At 39.4% G+C, this 26,957-nt stretch overlaps 2 protein-coding genes across 2 annotated transcripts; both read right to left on the bottom strand.

Annotated features, from left to right (window-relative positions):
• Window positions 1-4,893: 4,893 nt before the first annotated feature.
• On the bottom strand, window positions 4,894-10,217 carry LOC115926877. Its single transcript, XM_030992463.1, has 5 exons — window positions 9,980-10,217; window positions 9,265-9,537; window positions 7,081-7,419; window positions 6,524-6,666; window positions 4,894-5,720 (listed from the first exon to the last, which is right to left on the bottom strand). The coding sequence occupies exons 1-5, from the start codon at window positions 10,215-10,217 to the stop codon at window positions 5,007-5,009; spliced, it is 1,707 nt and encodes a 568-aa protein (XP_030848323.1). The 3' UTR covers window positions 4,894-5,006.
• A 5,736-nt stretch (window positions 10,218-15,953) lies between these two features.
• On the bottom strand, window positions 15,954-26,483 carry LOC105444442. The gene is made up of 6 exons (XM_030992452.1): window positions 26,399-26,483; window positions 20,384-20,525; window positions 19,299-19,480; window positions 18,210-18,373; window positions 17,698-17,860; window positions 15,954-16,096 (listed from the first exon to the last, which is right to left on the bottom strand). The coding sequence occupies exons 1-6, from the start codon at window positions 26,481-26,483 to the stop codon at window positions 15,975-15,977; spliced, it is 858 nt and encodes a 285-aa protein (XP_030848312.1). The 3' UTR covers window positions 15,954-15,974.
• Window positions 26,484-26,957: the final 474 nt, after the last annotated feature.

The raw sequence follows: 26,957 nt of genomic DNA, 5'->3' as shown, positions 1-26,957 counted from the left end.
TCTCTCTCTCTCTCTCTCTCTCTCTCTCTCCCTCTCTCTCTCTCTCTCCCCTCTCTCTCTCCCCTCTCTCCCTTTCTCCCCCTCTCTCTCTCTCTCTCTCTCTCCCACTCTCTCCGCATTCATAATCTGGTCCACCAATCCTTTTCAGAGCTCCACTCAAACACGTTTTGTTTTGGATTGTGGTATCAGGGGGTTGGTTGTTTAATGGCATGAACATGTGCAGCAAGTTGATGAGAATAAAATGAAAGAAAAAAAAAGAATGAGAGGAAATGGTCAGTGAATTCATGCTTTGATGATGGATTAGTGGGTTTTGTATTTGCAATAATATATTTTTGATAACATGCAATTTATTTGTAGAATGTATGGAGTTGTCTTGATAGCACTAGTGGTACATTCACTTGACTCCAGTGGCGGATCCAGGGGGGGGGGGGGGGCCCGGGGGGCCCGGGACCCCCCCCCCCCCCCCCTTGAGAAAAAAATCATGTAAAATCACGTGATTTTTACGATTTTGGGGGGTTGGGCCCCCCCCCTGGCGCTCAAGGGGGGGTGCAAATTGAATTTTTTTTTGAGGATCAAAAAAAAAAAAAATGTGCTACTACCCCCCCCCCCCCCCCCCCCCACTGAGCGAATTTTTGGCCGGCGCGTTTTTCAAATTTTCGGGAGCAAAAAAAAAATTGTGCTCTGTACCCCCCACCGCCCCCCCCCCCCCCCCCCCCCCCCCACTGAGCGACTTTTCGGCCGGCGCGTTTTTCAAATTTTCGGGAGCAAAAAAAAAAAAAAGTTGGGCCCCCTCCCCTAAGAAATCCTGGATCCGCGCCTGCTTGACTCTCCAATGATTGAAGATTCAGCAAGATATTAATCCACATTTGCCACTCTTCACACAGGGGTGAATCGGTACCTGGTAATTGCGGGGTGATAATTACAGGGCCGACAGGAAGAGGCGCGAGAGCTCAGTCGGTAGAGCAGTGGTCTCATAATCCGGTGACCCGGCCGGGTTCGAAACCAAGGCGATGCGCTAGTGCCCTTTGGTAAGGCATTACTCCCCATTACCAGGTCCCTCGATCGGAGAGGACCTAAAGCCGCCGGCCGTCTAGTTGCTTACTTACAAACATTTATGCTTTCTTAGCAGTCCGGTAAAATAACCACCACCCCCACATACAATCTAAATCAACAAGTGCTAAAATATTATGGCTACCCTTGGTAAATAAGGTATAATTATTATTCCACTTTTTATTTTTTTTAATTCTAAATCACTATATAGCATTTAGTAATCCAGTGATTTTTCTTCTGTGATCTACTGTCCATAATCGCTTTACACTCCAAAATTATGAATATTAATCTCTCTTCATGTAATTTTTTTTCTTTCATAGTCGTTTTTAGTCCTGTTTTTTTAATGAACTATAGATCCACGTTTTTATTTGAATAACCGGTTCTATATAAATAAACGGTCACGGTTCTGGCGTTCCAACTGTATGACATGATTATGCCGTTCTTAGCTGGGCGCCAAACACGAAGCCTTCTGGTAGATTGGGTACCCATTTGTGGAGAGTGGCAAATGTGGATTAATGTCTTGCCAAAGGACGTCCTTATAGTACTGAACTGAGATTCGAACCGTCAACCCTTGGATTAAGAGTCAAGGGAATGAACCACTATACCACGACACGTTCATTATTGAAATTGATATGCGCTGATATATGAACTTCAGAAGATTTAAGAGTGTGTCATATATTGCATCATCAGAAATCAATCTATTTATTGTGATTTAGGTTAGGTGAAATAACCTCTAAATGTTAAATTTTGTGGCAAAATTTCACTTGAATTGTATCTTAATGTGAAAGAGGATGTCATTTAAGACACACTTCTTCAAAAATTTCCCCCCCCAAAATGTGTTTGAAGACAAATATTGTTAAAAGAATACATAATTTGGGTGTTCTGTTGTACGCAGATAACCTAATATTTGTACTCTTTCTTCAATATTCGACTTCAAACACATTTGTTTTGAAAAATCCTTGCAGAAATGGGTCTTTAATGACACCCTCTTTCACATTATGATACAATTTAGTAAAATTTTGCCATCATTTTTGGGGGGCTCCCAACACTTTAAGAGGGGCTTTGACAAAAAAAAATCAGTATCGTTGTAGTTTTACAAGAAGTCAAAGCAGGGGAGAAGCAGATAACAGCAAACAGATAAATACATTAGAAACTATGAAAAGCACACAATTATGACTGAAGCGAGGAAAAAATAGGCGGTTGAACCCGGTGGAGAAACAAGGGAAAAGTCGTGTTTTAATTCTAATTAGCTGGAATGACCAATCTCCATGACGAGAATATTTACAAAGATGGCAAGTTTTAACGGTCATGTGGGCGCAATGGAAAAAAAAATCCATTAGTGTGTTCGAGCAATCGCCGTGCTCAGAATTGTTAACAACTGTTGTCATGACAACGGACAACCATATGTCCGTTTGTCATGGTATAATGATCGAGCGTATAGTATTCATTATCATCAGTCACGGTAATTTGCAAAAGATGGAGTAATTCATCTGGAACTAGAACTATATTACGATGACAATTTTTAAATGGCAACGAAGCGGGGGATGAGATATTAGCAGTATTAATTGAAAGGAAAACAACACAAATTTGTTCAATTGCATCTAAGATATTAGCTTGATGGTAATCGTGGTGATGATGATGGGGGTGGTTGTGACGAGGATCAAGATGGTGTTGATGTTGATGGTGATGATGGTGGTGATATAATGACGATGATTATGAATTACGTGTTTAAATCCTCTTAACGTTATTATTGATGTTGAATGGGTCTTTATTCATTTGATAAATCCAATGTTGTAAATATTTTTTAATTGTAGAATTATTGAATAAAAAGTACCTCTGGAGAGGAAGAAAAAAAAGAAGTGTTATGATGATACTGATTACCCCTCCGTCACACACACGCGCGCACACACTAGAAACACAATCTCTCTCTTTCTCCCCCTCTCTCTCTCTCTTTCTCCCCCTCTCTCTCTCTCTCTTTCTCTGTCTCTCTCTCTCTCTCTCTTTCCCATACCTCGATCGTGGCGACAACGAACATTCCCCCTTCTCTCTTCTTTTTCTTCATTGACGAAATAAGAAAAAAGACCCTTATTACTATTATTATCATTATAATTATCATTATATTTTTTCCATTTTAAGTGGTATAATTAAAGGATGAAAGCCCTACATACAATGTGTTGGCATTTGAAAGTAAAGGCTATTTATACTTTTATCTACAATAGCAATGACAAAGATTATGCTTATGACAGCAATGGGGTGGCTACAGGGCGCATAATGGCACACCCCCCCCCCCCCCAATTAACTGTGGAAAAGAGCAAGAGAGAGAGAGAGAGAGAGAGAGAGAGAGAGAGAGAGAGAGAGAGAGAGAAAGAGAGAGAGAGAGAGAGAACGAGAGAGAGAGAGATAGAGAGAGAGAGAGAGAGGGGGGGGGGAGATGGAGGAATATCCGTGAAATTAAGATGATACGATTCCATCCCACATTCTCCCCTTAACTCATGGCCTTTTTAATTCAGTTCAGATCGGTGTTTTTCCTATTTCACATAATTATTATGTTACAAGAAAGATAAATTGATAGGAATAGAAATATATTCTATATCTTTATTCAAGTATAAGTACAATTTCCAAGTACATTAATACATAAGATATTATGACATCACCTGGTTGGTTGTAGGCTTCTGGGAGCCGTTTCACGAAGCCCTTTTTCAATGACAAATGACAAAATCAGTGACAAATCTGCTGATAACCAATCAGAAGCAAGGATTTCAGTAGCTTATAACAAAAACTGTCATTTGTCACTGATGACGAGTTTTGTGAAATGCCCCCAGATGGTCATACAATATTGTAAAATCTAAGATATTTTTGAGAACGAACAATGAAAATAGTTGAAAAATGTAAGGAATAAATAAATTCCCATTTCACCCGCCTGGTAAGGCTCGTTCAGGGTAACATCCATCCTGAAACCAGTATAATCCAGCGTGTTTTGCTCGTCAAGGATACGTTTTCAGTAAAATTTCACCTGATAGTGTGATGCCCTTTTTCCAGACGTGGGCCCCCATTCTGTTGAACGGCAAGAGAACCCAAAACCCACCATTTGATACGGGTGTAATACAATGTCGAATTTGAAAAATGTTGTCAACATTTTGTAATACCAGCACTTTGTTCTAATATACAGAAAATCGGCAAGATCGGCAAGTTCTTTTAGATCGAGGTAGTGGAATAATTCTTGTATTAAAAATGATTCCGTATTCAGTTTGAATTCAGAAGAAATCCCTTCATTCAAGTGCACAGACACAATTACATTTTAACCAAGGTTTACAAAATTGGGTGAAATTCTAAATTAAAAGACAATTGAAATACGATGTGCTTTGCCAATGGTAAATGTGTCTATAAATATAATAGAATACGTAAAGGCATGTCACAACAAACTTTCCGGATTCGTAGATTGAATGTAATTGAGTGACTGGTGATTTATCGTACAAAGGCAAGCAAATGATTGTTTAGATCAGCAACCGAGGAACTTACGGATTTTAGTTCTATCCGATGGACTTCGTAATAATGATGAATGCCTCATCAAAGGCCACGAGTGCATCGACTTTGTTTCGAACCTAGGAACTCCCGGTTATGAGACCACTGCTCAACCACTGAGCTATCCGTGTTTCACGCTCTTTTCTGATTAATGTTTATCTTATAAACAAACCCACATAATTATTTACACCTGCTGATGCCACATTGACTTAAAGCAAAAATTTATTCAATGTATATTACATTTTCACATTTTTGCACTAGGAGTTGATATATAACACTGTAGTTCACATTAAATCGAATGATTTCTTTCATTTTATCCGCGTGTTCACCAGTCCTTATATCTTTCCACAAATCTTCGAAGACATCTTTTGCGCCTTGTTAACAAGATGGGGAGGTTTTTAAAGTCTGTTCGGCAACGCTCGGCAAAGATCGTGTCACGTGTCACATTCTCCCTCGCCCCTTGCAAGCATGTAATATATGGGCTCATCATGACTTCTCTTAAATGGGGCGTTTTTTAGGTTGTTCGTTCGTTGAAGATAAACAATGTTAAGAATTTTATCTGGGGCTTCACCATTTCTTATGTCTCTCCGTGAATCTTTGAAGACATCTTTTGAGCCATGATAACAAGACGGGGAGGTTGTTAAAGTCTGTTCGGTAACACTCGGCAAAGATCGGGTTATGCGAGAATTTTTCGGTATCCCGGGGGTGACTAAAACTTGGGAGTACACCACTTCTTTGCATAACGATTCGACATCGGAAATGGAGGATTTTCGATAGAGCGAGTTGGAATTGAATAATCCATCGAGCGACAAGTAACCGCTTGATCCGCTGGTATAAAGACGATTATCGTTTTCATCTACGTCGTCGTCGCCGTTGTCGTAACATAAATCCCTCCGTGAATATTCCAAACACTTTGTTGAGACGGAGCAGGAATCATCTTTCGACAAATACCCCATTGCACGAGGCACGTTCTCGCCTGTATATTTACGGTGATCATCGATGACGGCCAACTGATGAAAGTGCTTCTCGACTTCGTTTGGTTCGACCTCGGTACGCTCGAAGGACGGTCGCGTTCGGATGACGTCGAACACCTCACTCTCCTGTGCGACAGGCCTCGGAATGCGTAGATGCTGAAAGCGCTTGTTCCTCTGCAAATAAAAATAAGTTTTTGTTTTGCTAAAATATTGCAGAAAATCTTTAGCAGATTTAGTTATTCACTTATTCACTGAGTTTTGTCTAAGAATCGTTTTTCGAAACCTTCCTAAGTACAAGTTTGCCGACATCCCATTTAAATGCGTGTTAATTGTGTCGGCGAACATGACGGTTCCGTGAAACGATGCCCTTATTACTAACTAACATCATTATTCTGTAAAAGTATCTGTATTTTAATCAGACTCAGAATCTTCATAGAAATAGGAGCAATTCAATGACAACTCAATTCAAATGAGAGAGCAATAACTTCAGTGCCAAAGCATTTATACAGAAGTTGATTTCAAAAGAAATTCACAAGAAAATGAATATTTTTTGGTAGGATTCTCGCAGGAATGAAGGGTGTCAAAAGGCGATACCTCTCTTTCCAAATTTCTGTCGGCGGATTTGTAACTTTGTCGGCAAATCGCCGAAATTGGTTTAAACTGTGTAGAACTTGTATTACTTCCTCGTAGGAAATTTGATTGTCAGGCCAGGGCTCACAAGATGGCAAGCAATTTTGATTACCATCGTGATTATGGAGCCTTGGTCAGTTCTGATTAAAATATGTTCATATTTATATATTTTGTAATGGTTATTGAATATATTGATTATAATGAGGTGAATAAACAAAATGAGGTGAAATTCTCATCTTAAATTGTCGAAAAATATGAACTGACATCCTCTCACAAAATTCCCTCGCGACGTCTTTGATGTTTTTTAGATTTATTTATTAGTTTATTTTTGTCTACTTGAAACATACCTTTCGGATGTTGACAATGTCTGAGAAGTAAATGTCCAGTTTGTGTGATCTTCGAAACCACCGCCAGTAAATCAGACCGGCCAGTATGAGAGACGAGATGAGGACGATGATGCTTAGTGGTAGTATGAGCGTCATTGCGGAGACTGGATATGAATGAGAAAGTGAGGAGAAAGTGCGATGGTGGAGAGAGAGGGGTAAATAGGGGAAAGAGAGAGAGAGAGAGAGAGAGAGATAGAGAGAGGGGGGGGGGGGGGAGAGAGGGGGGGGGGGGGAGGGGGAGGGGAAGAGGGTAGAACAGAAAGACTTTTACTTTACATATCATTACGAGTATAGACAAACCAACAATTTATAAGAATAATCCATAACTTCATTTTGTTAAAGGCATACATTATATTTATCATTTCAGTAGAAACTAAATAAAGATATGTTAGCTAAATTGTGGAGGAAACCTTAGAAAGAATAAACCAAATAACATTAATATAACGTTATTATTCCATAATAATGATATCGAAATTTTCGTATTATAAAGAAATATTAAATTTAGAAAACACACTCACCATGCTGGGGAGCTCCACACATGACGATTCCTTCTGTATCGCTCTCACCCTCTAGTTCCACACCCTCCTCGTTGACCGTGCGAGCGAAGATCTCAATCTCAAACGCCTTCTCCTCTTGGACGTCCTCTCCGCATTCGATCGCGACCTCGTCCTCCCTCTGGTCGACATCGACGACGTCGACTGTCGCATTCTCGAAGAACGGGTAGGAAGGTGATGTCGACCATACCTTAATGACGTAGTCTTGGATAGGACCGTTGGGGTGTTTCGGAGGGTCCCACCGGACTTTGACTTTGGTCGGACCACTCCGTAGCACGTCCTGAAGACGTGGTGATGATGGAGCTGTACATAGAATAGTAAATGTTGTCAGGTCTGTCTTCATCAGCTCGAGATTGCCAAACAAACCGCTATTTTAACTATCCCGATCGCAAATTATCCAGCTAATTTGCGTCTTCATCAACCCGCAGTTGCAATTCTCGCTACCCCAAATAGCGATTCTGCCGAGATCCGGGGAAAATCCTGAAAACGCGCATTGCATTATGGGATAGCTTTTCGACATTACAGCTTCCTGTGCAGGCGCTATATTACTAGGCGCGATAGCGCAAACGTAAAACGCCGTCGCCACACAACGTGTATGCACCGAATATGTCGTCTGCTCGGTCTTGTTTTTTTTTTCGCAAATATTTCAACGTTTATTTGAACATTTCATTCGTTGTTTTTTGCGTCTTTTGACATCAGTGACGATGGTTTTCTTTTGTGAGGCTGCACAGTGCTGGGCTCATGATTCCAAGCGTAAGAACCCTGAAAAATGGGGGTGGATGAAGGCCGTGACTTGGGTGAAATTTCCCAGTTCGTGATCACAACCCTCTCTTTCACGGTAGAGTTTAACGGCCTTTTGTGCTAAAGTCACTAATTCTGCCCGAAGCTTTCCATTGCATGGTATTCCTCTGTCCGTTAAGAGTTTTTTAAGTTCCGAAACTGTTTTTTTATCCATTTTGTGGTCGACGAGAAATACATGAACTGAGTGTTGTCTCTACACTGTTTACTGTATCGTCTGCTCGTGATTGTGACGCTGGTCGCTACATGCACAATTTTAAGACAATTATTTTTTTTTACTTTTAGATTTACAGGAAAAAAAACATGAATAAAAATAAAATCTATCCTGTAAACTATTTTATGCTTTTTATTGTATATTCAAATTGAATAAAAACAAACTAAATTTAATGCATATATTATAATCTGTACAAATTACACTGATTGGCATCGATTTTAGCGTGCGTGAAAACTCTGCACAGCGAACACAGGCGCTAGCGCCAGCGGGATGGGACTCTATACCGGAAGTTGTAGTGACGACCCGAGAGAGTGAAAATTACCTCGTCTCGCGAATTTCGAGATTTTCGTACCTATTTAGGGTAGCGAGAATTAGCGGGATATTTGGTCGAAATAATCATCCCAAGATATCTTTGGCTATTTGGCAAAATATCCCGCTATTTCGAGTTTTGAGGTCGAGTCTCGGGCTGATGAAAACGCGATTCCAAATCAGGAACAGCGGGCTATTTGGCAATCTCGAGCTGGTGAAGACATACCTAGAGGAATAAATTCTTCTGTAACGCGTTTAATGCCCGTTGCACACGAGGCGTTATTTTGATTGCGTAATTAACTACACTGACATGACCCAGGCCCTTAATCAATGCAGGGCGCTAGTAATTCAACGCAATCTTTCTATTGCTCATTTTTGCATTGGCCAGTCTCGCATAGAGCGTCAAAGACCGGACCATTCACTGACGCAGTCCTACGCCATTGAAATGACACCTCATGTGCAAGGGGGATAAGGATGACATGGGATCGCAATGAAGTTTTCATAACAATACAATGTATAGTCTCTAGTAGGGGAAAGAGACATCAAAATATAATTTCCAAGCCTTTATAAGCAATAACAGATACGGATTGGATTTTAGACACGTTTCTGGGTACAGTACATCTTCGTTGAAAATAATTTGTTTTAAAGGTGAAATAAGGGCTCATTTCAAAATGATCGGAAACCAAACTTGATGGTATATAGAGGATATAGTTCTGAGATCAAAACTTTACTACTATAGAAACATGTCATGAATATAGTTTTTTTTTTATAAACTTTTGCTTATAAATTTTGACAACAATTTTACACACACAAAAAAAACTTCCTACCTGATATTGGAGTTCTGAGTCTCTGGAAGGTCGCGGTACTACATGCAAACGCCGTATCGGGTCGGGTACATGCGCTTAAGCCGACAACATAGTCCGTATCGCCGTAGACCTTCAGCCTGATGAACGTCGAGTTGGTTCGAGTCGTGTTTATGTTGTACGTGATGACGTAATGCATGATAACGCCATTTGGGGTCAAAGGTGGCGACCACGTGACATCGATAAAGCCGTATGGCGACATTGGCGATAGGTTCATATCCACGGGAGGAGATGGAACTGTAAGGAAAGATGAGTGAAACTTCATCTCCACAATATGCCACATCTTGACTGAATTATATTCAATCTTATACACAAAGATACATTTTAATTATTGCAATTTATTATAATTCTTCTCGGAAATAAACAGTATCTTTATATTTTTCAGTTACTCGCGGAATTCACAATATCAAGGTGAAAACTTACTGGAATTAATCACTTGGTAACCATTATATTGAATACAGTGAAATACAACTGGAATCCATTAAAAACAATTTTGGAATACACAGGTATTCAATGTTCCGTTATAATACTAAAACCCCCAAACTTGCGCAAAAAAATTATTTTAAAAAAAATCGTTGATTTCGAAACATTTTCCGGCTTTTTGTAATATCAGTATCTCCTCTGCGCATCAGTGATGGCAGTTGGGTTCTTTTAGGAAGATTATGGGTGTCTACGTTACCTCCTTGCAGGGTGCGTACGAGAATTGTATCACTTATGGAACCATCACCCGCCTGGTTGAAGGGTCGGAGACGGAATGAATACCAGATGAACGGTACCAAGCCTCCCACCCGAAATGGTGATGAGTCGGGAACGCTAACACCTGCCTTGTTGATGCTGATGGTCTTCTCAGAACCTGCAGGAGATTGGTAATGGGAAGCATCACAGTCAGTGTGACCGACAAACCATCTGGGACCCATTTCACAAAGCATTTTGTCAATGACGAATGACAAAAATCAGTGACAAGTCTGTTAATTGATAACCAATCAGAAGCAAGGTTTTCAGTAGCTTATAACAAAAACTGTCACTTGTCACTGATGACAAGTTTTGTGAAACGCCCCTGGACTAGATTTACAACCCACGAGCGAGACATCCCGGTAGACTTAGAGTCCATGAGACCGACAGCACGATACAATGTCTAACTCCAAACCTTCTGAAGAAAAAAATTATTTGAAGGTTCTCAAAACCAACATGTTGGTTTCGAAGGTACATTGATAACTTTTCTGAATGTTAACTAGGCTGTTCGACAGGGATATCCTGGAGACAGAGAGTCCACGAGACCGACCCTAAGAAAAATTATCAGAAGGCCGCAGAGCCGACACTGTCGGCCTCGGGAGCTAATGACCTTCACAACCCTTATCGCATTTATTACAAAATAATGTCTCTATTGAGTTTCTAAAGTACTGAGGAATGATGTGGTATAGTGGTTGCACAAATGGAATACGAAGCCATGCAGTTTGGTCAAGACCTATAACCTATTCTTAGGAGAGCTATCTCTGTTCAGCCCTTGTTGAAATATCCAAGAGTGGATAGGTAATCGGGAGATTTGGACTTTATTTTCCAGGTATTTTATCTCGAGTCTGGTCGATATGTTTTCGGTGGGCCGGCCGGAGACAGTCTCTTTGTTTCTATTACAGATATTAATTTCACGATGGCATTTACCTTTATCTGTTTAAAATCACCTCTTGCTTACCTTTACATCGTGTATTGTTGCTGAATAGGCTGCCATTTAAGGGACAGTAAATTATTCTATACCCAGAGGCAAAGTCGTCGCACTCTTGAAGTCGCTTCCAACCGATTTCGACAACATGTGGCTCTCCTGTTACAGTGTCTACCGTGAAGTTTCTCGGCGCTATAGAGGGCACTATTAAACGAAATAATTTAAACAGAGTATTATTATTGTGCATGTGGCATGGACAAAATTATCGCCCGTCCAGGGGGCACAGTTCATTTTTGTTTTACTTAAATAAAGCCATGTGTACCTCCCCGTCGAGATTTGTTGACGTCTGAATACATTTTCTTTTACATGTCAGAGATAATATAGAGATATGATACTTGTCAGGCTCCCAGCCTCCTTAAAGGTTACCGGATCTGCCAATCAACATTAAACTGACAAATTGTCAGATTCCATCTCATGCAGTAGAATCCGCTTGCTATAACAGAAAAGTAAAATCCATATGAGTGAATGTAGACCTGTGAGAACTATTTTATATTTTTGAAGTTAAAGTAGTACGGGAGCTCAGCAGACGTCTATACCTATCCTAGCTCTTTCATATCGTTGTAAATGTTTTAATTTGGTGCATTTATCTACCACTTAAAAACCAAATGAGAATAATGAGAAACATATTGTACACATTGATTTTCAAGTTCAAGTTTTTTTTATCTTTCCATATATTATTGAAAAAAACAAAAATTCCCTCAATTGTCATGAAATATCGCTCTAACTATAAACTATATTTTGCTAATGACTGTCTTAATTAAGATATGCCCTGAATGCAAGAATCGTCTTACCTTCATGCGGAGTAACGATTCTTTCAGATTTCATCGAGCTTCCGTGTTTGTTGAATACCTTAACCTCGACAGTGTACGAGGTACCTGGCTTGAGGGGCGAAATTACCTGCTGAATAACTGGGGACGAAGCTGACCATGGGATTGTGACGTCGAGCCTGAAAGACAGCGAATACAATATTGTTTGTTTCAGCAAGGTGCGTAAAAATATGGTGAATCGGATACTTCTGTCTGCAATGATATCACGATTTCCATATTTCACTACATATTTCAACAAAAAACCTCAACCTCAGGACAATTACCCCTGGTTACCCTTGGACAAATACCCTTAGGACGATTAACCCCGGACAACTACCACAGACAATTACGCCGAGCATCTATCCCGGACAACTACCCATTGAATGAATAAACTGAATTACCATCGGAAGTAAGACCTACATAGTTGTTTTCTTGATTAGTTTTTCGTGGTAATTGTCCTAATGATTAGTTTTTATCAGAGACAAGATGCCCTGGATAGTTTTCCTGGGTTATTGTCGAAGGGGTAGTTGTCCGGACATAGTCAGGGATTATTCTCCTTCTTGTAGTAGTACGGGTTGCTAGTCCCTGCTTGTGGAGGCGCGATAGCTCAGTCGGTAGAGCAGTAGTCTCGTAATCCGGTGACCTGGGTTCGAAACCAAGTCGATGCGCTAGTGCCCTTTGGTAAGGCATTAATCCTCATTACCAGGTCTCTCGGAGAGGACCTAAAGCCCCCGGCCGTCTGGTTGCTTACAAGCATTTAGGCTTTCTCAGCAGTCGGGTAAAATAACCAGCACCATGTATTAATTATCATTGAATCTATCCCTTGATGCTTACCACTTACCATGTTTCCATTTTGTAGTTTCTCCAGCGGATGTCGTATCTAATGATGACTCCGTTAGGTTGGTCTGGTGCGGGTATCGAAAGGGTGATTGATGTCGGAGTGATCGTAAAGTTTGCTCTTGGAGTTTGAGGCTCTGTAATGAAAACAATGATATCGTGGTTATAAACTCTAAACATAAAAGCCCAAACACATTAAAAAAGAAAGACAAAAAGGAAAGAAAACATGTAAAGATTACCCCTCAAAAAAAAAAAATGAATGAACGAATGAATGAAATAAATGATAGCTTAATCCACCAATTTACTGTTGCAGACAAAAGTGAAACGTCAAAATAAACCAAATTGTCATAATATTGTCAAAAACATATTTTCCTTATTTCGATAACCCCTCTTGAAAAGCGTCTATAACATTGGTTTTTTTTTTTTATAGATGTGATTCTCTCATTTCGGTCATTTACTTACAAATAGTCATATTGTGTATGAATTGTGAAAAGTACTTACGACTGGTCATATTGTGTATGAATTGTGAAATGTACTTACGACTAGTCATATCGTGTATGAATTGTGAAAGGTACTTACGACTAGTCATATCGGGTATGTTAAAGGTACTTACGACTAGTCGTATCGGGTATGTGAAAGGTACTTACGACTAGTCATATCGGGTATATGAAAGGTACTTACGAATGGTCGTATCAGGTATGTGAAAGGTACTTACGACTAGTCATATCGGGTATGTGAAAGGTACTAACGACTAGTCATATCGGGTATGTGAAAGGTACTTACGACTAGTCATATCGGGTACGTGAAAGGTACTTACGACTAGTCATATCGGGTAGGTGAAAGGATGCCTTCCCTCCTTGACCAGCACTGTTGAATGCAGATATAAATCCAAGATATTCTGAGAATGGGTCCACATCTTAGGAAGATTAAATGATACACACTCATGTAGATTTAGATAAAGAGCTATATGCGTGTTGATAATTATGAGATGTTTGAATAAATAAATAGATGTGTCATTCATTCACTTCAATCTCTTTGTCTTTGCTCAACACTACACTTATGAAATTGACCCGTTTGTCATATTTCATTACTTCATTTCAATTTTGATTAGATTTGAATTTTTTCCCTTTCATTTTCTGAATTAGATCAACATACAAGTAAAATACATTTTCCTCAAAAGTCTTCACTATATCAGCAATCCCTGTATCCACATTTGCACCAGTGTATCAGGACCAGTAACCCCCCCCCCCCCCCCAGCAGACCATTTCCCCCGTACAAATAAACTCCCATTGAACTGCCTCGGACAACCATCCCTAAAGCTATGGTCACAAATCTGAGCAGCAAACGACCGATCAGTAGCCTGCTCGGTCGCTGCTGGAATTTAGGCATCGCCCAGCAATTAGGTCGATGTCCGGGTGGCGACCGCCCAGGCACGGAGCGTATTTTGGGCGGCGAGTGAAAAGTGAGCAGGCGCCGCCCAAAATTTAACTCCGCGCTAAAACTTCAGCGGCGACCGAGCGATGCCCTAAAAACGAGCGGTGCCTGGGCGGCCACCGCTCGGTCGCCGGGCAGCCGCCGGGCAGAATTGGTTAAAAACTCGCCGCTCGGCCGCCGAGCAGGCTACTTTTTGGTAATGTGACCATAGCATTAGTCTGGGACAACTAATTCCCAGACCAGAATATGTACCTCCGGACAACTGCCCTAAAGAACAACTAACCCTTTGGACAACTTAAAGGCATCGTTTAACAATGTTAAATCTGAGATGCACGACCCAACGTGTTATAAGTGTTTGTGATATGGTGTATATTGAAGACTAACAAAATCGTGCTTCTTAATGATCCAGAAGTGCTTCAAAAAAGTAAAAATCCTTGAGTGACCGGTTTTACCATATACGTTTTCCCCAGTAGACTGTAGTGAAAACCGTTAGGCAAACGCAAAATTTGGTTTTGATTTCCAATCATTAATATCTTGATAATCAGACAGGCGATCGGCTTGTAAAAGTCACGGGGTTTCTGACTGACCTAAAGGTTTATAATTATCATTGCAGCATGAGCTAAATCCATGATTTTGTTTCAGAATCTGAGACAAAGTTACCGGATACCTTTAACAATCCTTCTACGAAAATTACCTGACAACTATTTACCTTTGTTGATTAGGGATAGTTTATTTTACCTGGAATAGTGAAAGATGTTCCGTTTGTAGTCCAGTTGCGTGGCAATGAAGGAAGCTCAATTACATAGCCCCAAGAGGACGTCGATACCAAACCCCTATCTGGTCCCTAATGATAGAAGAAAATTGTTATTTTGGAAAGAACAACAACAACGACAACAAACACAAGGGCTGACAATAACAGAAGTAAACCCTTTGACTACTGATTTGTACCCTCTCATCGACTTAATACATGAACCATTTTGATTCCCGTCAGTAGTGGGGTAAATAAGCCAGTTCGTAAATAGCTTCGGAACGCATGACCCCAAAATATCCAAAGATCTTTTACACGATGGATACTTCCCATTTGTGCATTTTAGAACAATCACTGCCGGGGTGATGGAGGTGCTTCATGAATACCTTTGCTTTTCCTCTTAAGAAGAATACTTCCACCTGTGTATCAGATAAATGTACTGTCGGTGCATTAATGGATACTGATTACATAACTTTCATGAGCACGATACCAGTATTCGTGTCGATGGTATTACAATTTGGGAACGAATTAATGACCTTTATCTGCCCATGCGCAAATCCTAATTACGAACACGTTTATTGATAGCATGGGGTTTCTGCCAGCAGAAATTCTATCCGATGAAAGGAACGCCATATCCATTTCGACCCTGAATTGAATACTTGGCAATAACCATGAATAACCAGGAAATAAAACATTTTCCCGGTGAATTTTAATCACATTTCCACAAATACTACAGATGCTGAGTGTTCTTCAGACCCCAACAGTCCACATGCAACATCATATTTCACTTCTGAATCCATTATTCATGTATCTTGTATATATGGAATATTTATTAGGTTTTACAAAGAAGGGAGAATGGCGCCTTAAAGGGGTGTAGCATGACGAGACTACGTGTCTTTCCCATGGCCTGACTCGGGGCCAATCGGGTATAAAATACTACTACGGACCACGTATACCACAGTATTCATGTGCGTGCAACATACGCGAAACTGAAGCATGAGGAGAACTTCGATCTGTTTCGCGAACGGTAGCGCGCGCTGACCGTTAATCAAGTCCGTTCCTTTTAATACGTGCAGTTGTCCAAAAGAAGTCGTAGATGGCGTTAACCAGTATTTGCCATGCTGCACCCCCTTTAAAATGAAGAAAATGTGTTTCTTACTCTCCAACTCCAAGTGAGACGGACTTTCCTTTCATAGGGGTGGCCTGCAATCCTCTGGCTGTCCTGTGTTATATGCTCTACAAGCCCCGTCGGTGCTGTCTCGTAGAAAGTGAATAAAAAAAATTACCTTTACAGTGATAGATATCAGTACTGCCTTTTGCATACGAGGCGTCATTTTCCTGACGCATGATTGCGTCAGTGGCCAGCACTATATTTGACCCTCTACTTGAGAGGGGCCACAATGTGAATGCGAAATGAATAGAATATATTCGTTCATTTCCTTGAATAACTTTTGTATGGGTTTATTGCATTTCAGTAACGCATTAAATGACGCATCGTGACAGGCAGTGTTACTTCTATTGCGCTATTAGCTTTATCAATCAAGCCAGTGAAGGCAACTAGTGCATGCATCATTAATTCAAAGATACCTTTGCACTGTTTGTTTTGAATCCTTTATTTGTGATATGCTCCTTTCACATGGCGCGCCAAAGGCTGTGCAAGGCGCTTGACGCAGTTCTACGTAACCAAAATGACGCCTCGTGTGCGACGGCTATTTCGTCATACACACTAAGAAATAAGGGTACAATTCTGCTGCAATAGCAGCACCCTCTGCCAAATACGCGTAGGTGGATGCAAAACTGCACCTCAATTGCACCCTTATTTCTAAACGTGTAATTTGTGCTGCTTACGTTGCAATTTTATCATATGTCATACCTACACATTAACGTAATGTTGACAAATTGATATCAATATATATACATTTTATCTTAATAAAATATTGATATTCCTTTTACATAATGAAAGAGTTAGCTCAAGATCGAACCGGCTCGGAGACTGTAATGAGGCAATTTTTGAAGGCACTATCCCCACCAAAATCACCACTAACGATAATGTTACTAACTATTAACTATAGACAAAATTTCATGCAATGTTAGTGCTTCAACAAAGAACCTTAGCTTAATCAAGATAAAGGTTTATTTCGAAAACGAAACGATCCCCTCTCAAAGAGAAATTTTAACAAATGATGACTGTGGAATTAATGGATGCGTAATCGCTTTAACCGTCCTAAGGGATAGTTGTGACCGTGGGGCCTTAAAAACCTATAGTAGGTTATTCAATTAATTTAAGAAGACCAGGTATACCCCTGATACATCATATGTCTATAATGTATGCTAAGGCTCTACGCCTTGAATACCAATAAGCTTCCACCCACCCACGCGCACACCCACGCACACACACACCAGTGTACCCACACCCGCTGTCTCTCTTTCTCTTTCTCTCTTTTTCGTTCTTTTCCAAGTTTGGGGTGACACTGACAGTATGTATATTGGATGTGAAAAAGGTTAAGCTGCATTATTTGAATTAATACCGAAAACTGTCAACTGATGATACTATTTCTGCTACTGCTGCTGCTGCTACTACTACTTCTGCTACTGCTATTACTGATACAACTACTAAAACTACTACTACTAGTACTATTACTACTACTACTGCTGCTGTAACTAATACAAATACTACTAATAATAACGATGATCATAATTTGATAGTGATGATGATGGTGATAACGATGATAATGATAATATAAACAAAATAAATTATTAAATAAATGAATAGATATTGATAACAAAGACATGTACAATGATGATTTTGATAGACATAAAAAAAAATCAAAATAATTAAGATTATGTTAAATTACCTTCTTCCAACGTTCCGACTGTGACATTTTCTGACCAGGAACCAAATGAAGCTTCTTGCCTGACCTTTGCTCGGATGCGTATATCATGAAGAGTACCTGGTGATAGTTGCCCTAGAATCTGGCGTCTTTCCGTATCACACGTTTCGCCATGGTTGCCCTGGTTCTGAAGCAAAAAGAAAAATATTAAAACAAATTTCGATTTAAAAAAAAAAGGAATAAAAGAAAATCATTTGTTAATATCAGTAATGGCTTTTTTATACAGCGCTCATATCAGTATGGGCTGTGAAGCTCACTGTGCTTCATAATTATCACCACCATTACTGGTCAGATATAAATAGTGCCCTTTATCGTTCAGTTTAATCGTCCATTACCATGTCCATTATAAAGGAGTCGCATATCCTCCGGCTCTTTACCTACAAATGTATTGGTTTATTATATATGAATTATGTAATATATTTCATATAATATTTATGTAATGTCATGCGTCTTAGATAAATGTCGAATTGGCTTACCAATGCAGTATGCCAGGTATTCGTTATTCTGGATGCATACTGCAGTTGAACGCAGAAATATGCACACGGACACACTTTATCGATGTAAGGTGGCCCCCATCGGACTTCTATCTCTTTGGCATCAATCACTGTAGCGTTTATCCCACTCGGGGGCGCCATGATTACTGAAGAAAATCATAGAAAGAAGAAATTCACAGAGGAATTAGTTTTGTAAAGGGAAGGGAGCGCGTGCCTTTTAAAAGTATTGAAAGTGATAAAGGAAAATTAAATTCAAAGAATAAAGAATTGAAAATATAAATAGAAATAAGGGTATTATTACATTTTCAAGGTTGGAGAGGCACAAGTCCGACGAAAATTCTCTGAACGAGCTTTGACTTATCTGTCTAATTTGAAATATAAACATAACGTTCAAAGTTTATCTGGCATGTTGTCGTCAGGGCTTAAGTATAGCGTGGAGGGCTTGAAATGTATTGACTGATCACCCAATTCACCAATCAGACTCCGCCTCCAAATACTTTAACATATTCGTGGATTTGCATAAATATATTTGTAGCAGATCCAGGAATCTCTGGCAGGGGTGGGGTATGTCTGAAAATTCTCTGACAAGCGAAAAACAAGTTTATCAGCCAACGATTCTATCTTTATTTCTTCGTTTCCCCTTTTTCCCCTTTCTCTTCCTTTTCTCCTTTAGGGGGCAGATGTCTCCTGTGCTCCCTGGATTCCCACTTATGTCAACTAATTTGATTATTAAGTGATTATGAACCATAAATAAAATGAATAAAATCATGATGAACTATAAATCACTAAAAAAACACCAACACCAATGGGATGATTTTTCTTTTTGGGGGAGGGGGGGGGGGCACAAATGGCTCGTGCTCCTTCTAAAGCCCATTTTGGCATACACCAACAAAAAAAGGTACCCCCTTATTTCTGTCCAAAAGGTATATAATTACAACCTTTTAGGGTGTGAGGGGGGGGGGGGGGGCCTTACTTGTCAGAATTTTATTTTTTCGGAACTGTGCCCCCAGCACCTATTTGAAAGAATCGAGTATCCGCCCCTTCCAACTTATTTTTTAAAAATATCCTCACCTTCGGTTTCAGTGAATCTCAGGGTCTCCATGATATTTTTTGTTCGGGAAACAGCGGAGAATACTATGTTCAGCTCTTTCCGACAACTTTTACCTTTAGTGGCATTATGATAGACCCTGATCGTGCATGAAGCTGAAATCGACGAAGCGTTTTTAGAGCACGCTGCATCAAATGGCATGGAACTAGAACAGGGAAATAATTGAAAATTGATCAAATATGCATTAGTATAATCACTTTGTGCTACCTGGAGAATAATTGATTGCCTTACGAACAATGAAAGCATATCAGATGATGCATTTGAGTCAGGACATTTTGATGCCTCAATGGCAACACAAATTGCCTATTCTAGTACCATGGGATTCGGTCCCGTATGGACACGTTATAGGAAGAGGAGACATAATTATTCCCCCTTCGATGTTTGTCCTCGTGCACTCCAAGGTGATGCTTATATTGTTATTTTTTGTACAGGTAGTTTAGAACAAATTAAAAGATGAAGAAGCAAGAAGAACATCATTGACTAAGAAATAAAATAATGGAATTATAAAACAGCACCAAAGTTATATGTACGCGGCACTAGACGTCAAGATATCACATTTCCAGTCTTTTGTTGGTTGTATGGCACCTGTTCCCAGTGGCGGATCCAGGGGGGGGGGGCCTCCCCTGGGGAAAAAACGTTACCCTTTTTTTAGAGATGGGCCCCCTCCCCTGGCGCTCATTGGGGGGGGGGGGGCGTGATTTTCAAATTTTCGAGGGCCCCAAAAAATTAGTGCTCACTACCCCCCCCCCCCCCCCCCCCCCCCACTGAACGAATTATCGGCCGGCTGTTTCGCCGTCAAATATTTTCTCACGAATTGGGCCCCCTCCGCTGCCGCCTGCTGGATCCGCCCCTGCCTGTTCCTAATGCCTCTTTCACACCTTTGCGTATTTGGCTTGCGTATTGCTGCGTATTCACGGCAATCCGTTTTAACATTTATTCCTATTTCTTGATATCAAGAGATAATTTATAAGTTTATTTTAACTACCATTTCGTTATTGAAAAAATAGATCCTTTCATAATGGTAATAATAATATAGAAAATCAATTACTTGGGTGTGCCAAAAGCAAGGTAAGAGACAGCACTTATTGTAACATCTGCATCCGGGTATTGGAAATCCTTAGGCGACCAGATGCAAGCTAGTACAGACCCGTTGGAACTGCTGCAGCTCGGATTAGACTGGGTAGAACCGCCTGTGGATAAACAGGAAAAGTAACAACAACATAAAATAGGTACAATTACTTATCACCCTACTTGTTGTTAATTTTAAGGAAGGTACAGGGGTTCTTTGATTGGAGAAGGGGTGGAGGGGGATGTAAGAATGGGTATAAAATCAAATTTAAATTCAGTGAAATAGAATCCACAATATTTGGATTATTTTCAATACACAATGTACATATCAATTTTTCTAAATAAATAGGAGCGATTGAAAGAGGGGTGTATAGTAAAGGGTGTGAGGGGTGTTTAGTGTTGGAGGAAGTGTAACAAGGGGTGCATATTAAAGGGTGTGAGGGGTGTTTAGTGTTGGAGGAAGTGTAACAAGGGGTGCATATTAAAGGGTGTGAGGGGTGTTTAGTGTTGGAGGAAGTGTAACAAGGGGTGTATATTAAAGGGTGTGAGGGGTGTTTAGTGTTGGAGGAAGTGTAACAAGGGGTGTATAGTAAAGGGTGTGAGGGGTGTTTAGTGTTGGAGGAAGTGTAACAAGGGTGCATAGTAAAGGGTGTGAGGGGTGTTTAGTGTTGGAGGAAGTGTAACAAGGGGTGTATAGTAAAGGGTGTGAGGGGTGTTTGGTGTTGGAGGAAGTGTAACAAGGGGTGTATATTAAAGGGTGTGAGGGGTGTTTAGTGTTGGAGGAAGTGTAACAAGGGGTGTATAGTAAAGGGTGTGAGGGGTGTTTGGTGTTGGAGGAAGTGTAACAAGGGGTGTATATTAAAGGGTGTGAGGGGTGTTTAGTGTTGGAGGAAGTGTAACAAGGGGTGTATATTAAAGGGTGTCAGGGGTGTTTAGTGTTGGAGGAAGTGTAACAAGGGGTGCATAGTAAAGGGTGTGAGGGGTGTTTAGTGTTGGAGGAAGTGTAACAAGGGGTGTAGAAAGAGTGTGTAGAAGAGAGGGTGTGTGGAAAGGGTTCAGCATTCATGGAGTCATTTGATATCCATTTAATACCCGAGTGAAGAGTGACAAATGCAGTTTAATGTTTAGCCAAAGGACATAAGTGCCGAGGCGGGACTCGAACTTCGAATCATGTGATCTACAGTCCGACGACGTAACCACTAGACCAGTTTTACTTGTGTACAGAGTGTATTAGTCATGGTATTGGTCATGTAGGGGAAAACGTATACGTGTCCCAAATCTTTAACGAAATACACGTGTGTGTATACATCAGTTTTGCATGTAGAGGACACAGTGCCGCTTAACTTTATCATATTGCGTGAGATCAAAATTTAAACATGTTTAAAACTTTTTACTCTTTTGAAGGATTTTCTTAGACTTTCACTGGCTTCACCCTCGTTTTCTGCGTCTATCAAAACCAATTTCATAATTTAATATCAGGATGGTTTCCCTTTAAGTATTTTCATCTAATCCATTAAATATCCCATTATCATAATTATGATACGAGTCATTTAACATTGCGTGCATGCGCGAGTGTTGTATATGCCTTATCGAAAATAACGTCGTTTTAAATTCTGCGGGATAACGAATAATCAACTTGTAAATAGGTCACAATAATAGACTAATTTCTTTTCACATCCGACTGCTCTAATGGGGTGAGCGATTTAATATCTCGTTTTTAATTTGAAAACTGGATGCGAGCCACTATTTTGGTCGGATGGAAATGCCAGTCAAACCCCGTTAAAAACATTCAGTGGCGTAACATATACCATCGGTCCACTTATTAAGGGACTACTGCTGTTGATGAAAGGGGGGCACCAGCTATACTATTTGAAAAAAAATTAACAGAAAACCGGTACCATTGTTGAAGGTTGAAGAAAAAATGCCTAATTTTTGTATGAAATGTTACTTATTGTATTCCTTCTACAGTACCTGTAACCCATTAAAAATCCTGAAAAATTCTCAAACCACAAAGATATTTATGGTTTTCTTTAAAAGCGTCAATATGTAACTCCCTCTAACAGTATTAAAAAAAAATCCTAACCGTTTTCCATGAAATAACACATAAAACAGGCTTTTAAAAATCTTTCAACACTTAAATGTTTGGAATGTTATATAGAGCCAATTCATTGTGACGATACACATTCATCTAAAATTCGGTTTAGTTATAATATAGTCGGGAGAATTTAAGAACCGATCAGATCATTTTTTCTTAACTTTTATGATTAATAATGGTCTGTTTTCCCTCAAAATTTAGATAATCTTTAATTCTACATCTAGCAGTGAAGCCACTATCTTAGCACCATTTTTTGTCAATGTAACCAAGTCCTTTAATTCAGTGCCGTAAGCGTAGGTCCAATCACTAAGGAGGGGGGGGGGGGGGTGAGGAGGGGGTACTGGTGTCATGAAGGTCCCTAATAAAAGTTTTTCAAATATGGTGAAATCCTGCATGGATCGGTATTATTCAATAACAAAACCGTCTGTGTAATCCTACGGTCATAAGTCCAGTTGTAACTTATGAAAAATGGAAAGCGAATAATGCCGATTATTGGGCGTTGAATGTAAGATTTGCAAAATTATTCTGAAATCAGTGATTTGATAAAATAATCAATTTGGCTAATCACTTCCATGGACGAAATCAGTCCAAAGACTGATTTAGAAGATCAATTCGTAAGATTGAATTCATCATTGAATCAGTGATTCTGTGACAGATCACAAGTGTTACTTTGTGCCATATAGCCATAAAGCTTTAAAATTCCATTCGAAAATCTATAAATCTATTGTTCCACGATAATTCGGTCCATATTCGGAGAGAAAATCTTAGATGGTATTTACCAAGCACGATTGTATTCATAAAATCATATTTTCATTTTTATTTATTTATTTAGTCTGCAAAAGAAAATTAATACCCTACCAATCATATGAAATTTGGTTATTACATTCAAAGCTTCACATGATTTTATTTATCATGCAAAACATAGTAAAATAAAATTAAAATGCTATTTGCAATTTAATATAAGTATATTACAAAACATATCCAATGAAACAATACAAATATAATAGTAATGGCACGAGAAAAGAGGAACTAAATAGAAGCGGAGCTTGTTCAAGTATAAGTTCATCAGAGGCTGTTTTACAATACGTCTTAAAAACAAAGTATACATTGAAAATCAATAAGAAAAAAATTATACAATAAAGAAATTATGAATTTGGGGAAGGAGATTAAAAAAGGGGGAAATGGGAAAAATTGAAGAAGGCAAAAAAGAAAGAAAGAATGGAAAGGAAAATGAATGATTGCAAAAGCTCTAGGAAGAGGAGGTTAGATCAGCAGAAAGAGGGAAAAAGGGCTTGAGTCGAGAGTCAGTGATTTAAATGCATGGTGACGATGTTCAGTGTAGCCTATGAGCTTTACAGAATATTCATTCATGCTTTCTTTAATACCCTTTCACATCAACATTTCAAAATATTTATGAATCGGAGACAAACTCCATTTATTTTCACACTTTTCAATAGAGATACGTCATAAAGGGAGTGGGGTGAAAAGTTTGACAAAACATTGTGATGGCAGCAAGTAATGAAACGTATGAGTCAGAAATTGTAAAGTTGTAACTAGCAAATTATCGTAACCAAACTTGACGCGTTATGTGAGAGGATTTGCTGCCAAACAAAATTATGCAAAAATCACATACTGAATGTTACAAAGTGTCAGTTATGTGATAAATGTATTGATCTTATATTATTGACGTCAGTTTGGCACCTTATGCTTGAAGTTGACTTTACCTCATCCCCTCATATTGTCTTGATCTCTATGTATTAACGCTTGCAGCTCAAAGATATGACATTTTATATCTTGGTATTACATACGAGTGTGCAGCGCATTACGCTAACTTTAAATAATGAAATATCAAAATAGCCATCTATAATGGATGTACAAATTAGGCTTTAAAGCGAATACCATCCCCCATTTGCATTTAAATGAAAATATGAAAGGGAATATCATGATGATTTATCAACTAATTAACATCTCTTTGTTCTTGTTTAATATTTGTTAAGCAGGCAGTATTTTGATGTCCCCGTCAATCATTCCAATTAAGACACGCTAAGGCCACGTCAAGGGCACTTCTCGTATTAAGTACGATCATTATTTTCTACTCATATAACGGATTTCTTCTCTAGTATACCAGTAACTTGTTTTAAAGGGATTGGGTATCTTTGTCAGATTCTGAAACAAAATTCTTGATCTATGTCGCATGTTCATGTTGCAATGATAATTATAAACATTTAGGTCAGTCAGGAACTCACTGACTTTTACAAGCCAATCGCCTATCTGATTATCTGGATATTTATGATTCGAAATCGAAATTTAAAAATTCGTTTTCCTAACGGTTTTTATAACACTACAGTCTACCGGGCAAAATGAGTATGGTTAAACCGGTCATTAGAAGATTTTTATTTTTAAGGCTCTTCATGATCATTTTTTAAGGGCTTCAATATTACACCATATCGCAGACACTGATAACAAGTCATGTAGAGCCGTGCATCTGATATTTATGCCTTTTAATCGCAGTTCCGATTTCGTGTTTCTTCTCCATATTATCTAAAATTTCTCTACATCCTGGAGCTTATTTATTCTCAAAATAACATGTTAGAAACATATTTCTAGTTTTTTATTAAAAAAATTATCAAGATACAACAAAAAAATGTTTACTTCGAATCATAGGGTCACCATTCGTAAAACGGAAACGGAAGATCATGCAGTCAATTTGCCGTAGGGTTTTCATAAAAATGTCAGTGTCGGGCAAATTGGACCAGACCATGGACCTACTACGAGTTTGTAGATGAGAGGGGTTTATTTCACAAACGTTGCGTTACCCCCGATATTTGATGAATTAAGGGGCATGTAGGTCAGGGGGATGATTCACTAACAGCTAAAAATCTATCCCCCAGATTGCTCTTAGGAACAATATCGTTCCCAGTTAGTGAATCACCCCCCAGGTATAACGGACGACCAGACAATACGTGATGACCGATGGTTCGAAGTAAGCCACAGCATGATCTAGGTGTCGTGAACCGATATTTGCTCCGGTTACACGTGCTTCAGGCCTGTTCACGCCAAAAGTATAATGGATTAGGGTTGCTATCGGGTTAGAGGTTAGGTGTAGATTTAGGTTCACGTATAGGGCCTAAAAAAGATGTTGTATTGCCCTTTAGGTGCCAAAAAATTGGGTCGGTCGGTCGTACATCTTAAAAAAAAAAATCTCTCTTTTTCCTCCCTCTTTGGGCCGATATTTCTCAGTTTTCAATATATTTGGTTTTTCTAAAAAACGGTGAAGAATTTTTTTTTTTATTTTAAATCCGACCGTAGATTTCAAGATTTTTGGGGTCGGTCTCAAAGGGCAATACAACATCTTTTTATTTTAGGCCAAGTCGTGATAACGGTTGGGCCCAGGGATAAAGTCGGTAACTTATTTCATTTTTTTCCTTTTATTTCCACAATAACAGCAAATCAAATTTACATAGCTTTTAGTTTTACAAAGTCATTCCAATTAAAATATTAACAAATAAGAAATATACATCAATGATATGGTACGTGCAATGCAGTAAAAGTATACAATTAGGACTAAGAAGATAATTGCTTGCTGTATTGCGGAGGAAAGCATCGCTTGTAATTTAGGTTTCCTAACATAAAATATCATAGTATCATTAAGTAGAAATGCAAGGAAAAGAAAAGATGGGGAAAACAGGACGAAACAACAAGACAAGCAAGAATTCGGAAAATATACAAAGAAAAAAAGGGGGGGGGGGAACAAAAAAAAAATCGGTTTCAGATCACACTGAGGGCAAATCTCTATTTAATCAAGATCGCTAGATGAAGACAGAATAAACGAAATAGACGAACAAGCTGAAGATATACCGGACAATTAACAAGAAAAGCGAAAAAGAAAATTAAACTTACCTTGTGGGAGAAAAATTGCACATGACAAGCTACATACGTAGACAAGGAGGTGGAAGGAGAACACTTTATCTTGTGTGGCGCGCATTTTCAAATCCAAATTTCTCTCGCTAACGCAATGAGCCTCCTATCGGTTGCCAACAAGCGATCACAGTCCGAGATCGAACGCCTGCAAGTTCAACAGCTAAATGAGCTTAGAGTCAAGTGAGTTTATGATTTATACACGTGGTTTGTGTTTAGTCCCCGCTCACTAGTAAAGTCAGGATCGTAATTTCAAATTCAATTGTTGACGTCACTTCACGTTCCTTCCCCGTACGACCCAGTGGTACACGTGTGAGAAAGAGTGAATGGTTTACGCTGCATTGTGTACGGAAGCCAGTCATGACAATAGGGTGGTGTTCGTCGATGCAATTCTGTGCAAGGTGCAGTCATAGTTGATTACCCCGTCATCTCAAACACGATGGGGCTCCGGGGAGCTCAAGGGGCGTGTCTCTCCCAACCCCGCAGAACAAAACAAATATGGGGAAAAGAAGCATGGACTGATGACTGATGACAAGGGGGC

The sequence above is a fragment of the Strongylocentrotus purpuratus genome, unplaced genomic scaffold (genome assembly GCF_000002235.5).
Source record: "Strongylocentrotus purpuratus isolate Spur 01 unplaced genomic scaffold, Spur_5.0 spur5_contig_847, whole genome shotgun sequence".
Classification (NCBI taxonomy): domain Eukaryota; kingdom Metazoa; phylum Echinodermata; class Echinoidea; order Camarodonta; family Strongylocentrotidae; genus Strongylocentrotus; species Strongylocentrotus purpuratus.
This window is presented reverse-complemented; position numbering and strand designations above follow the sequence as displayed.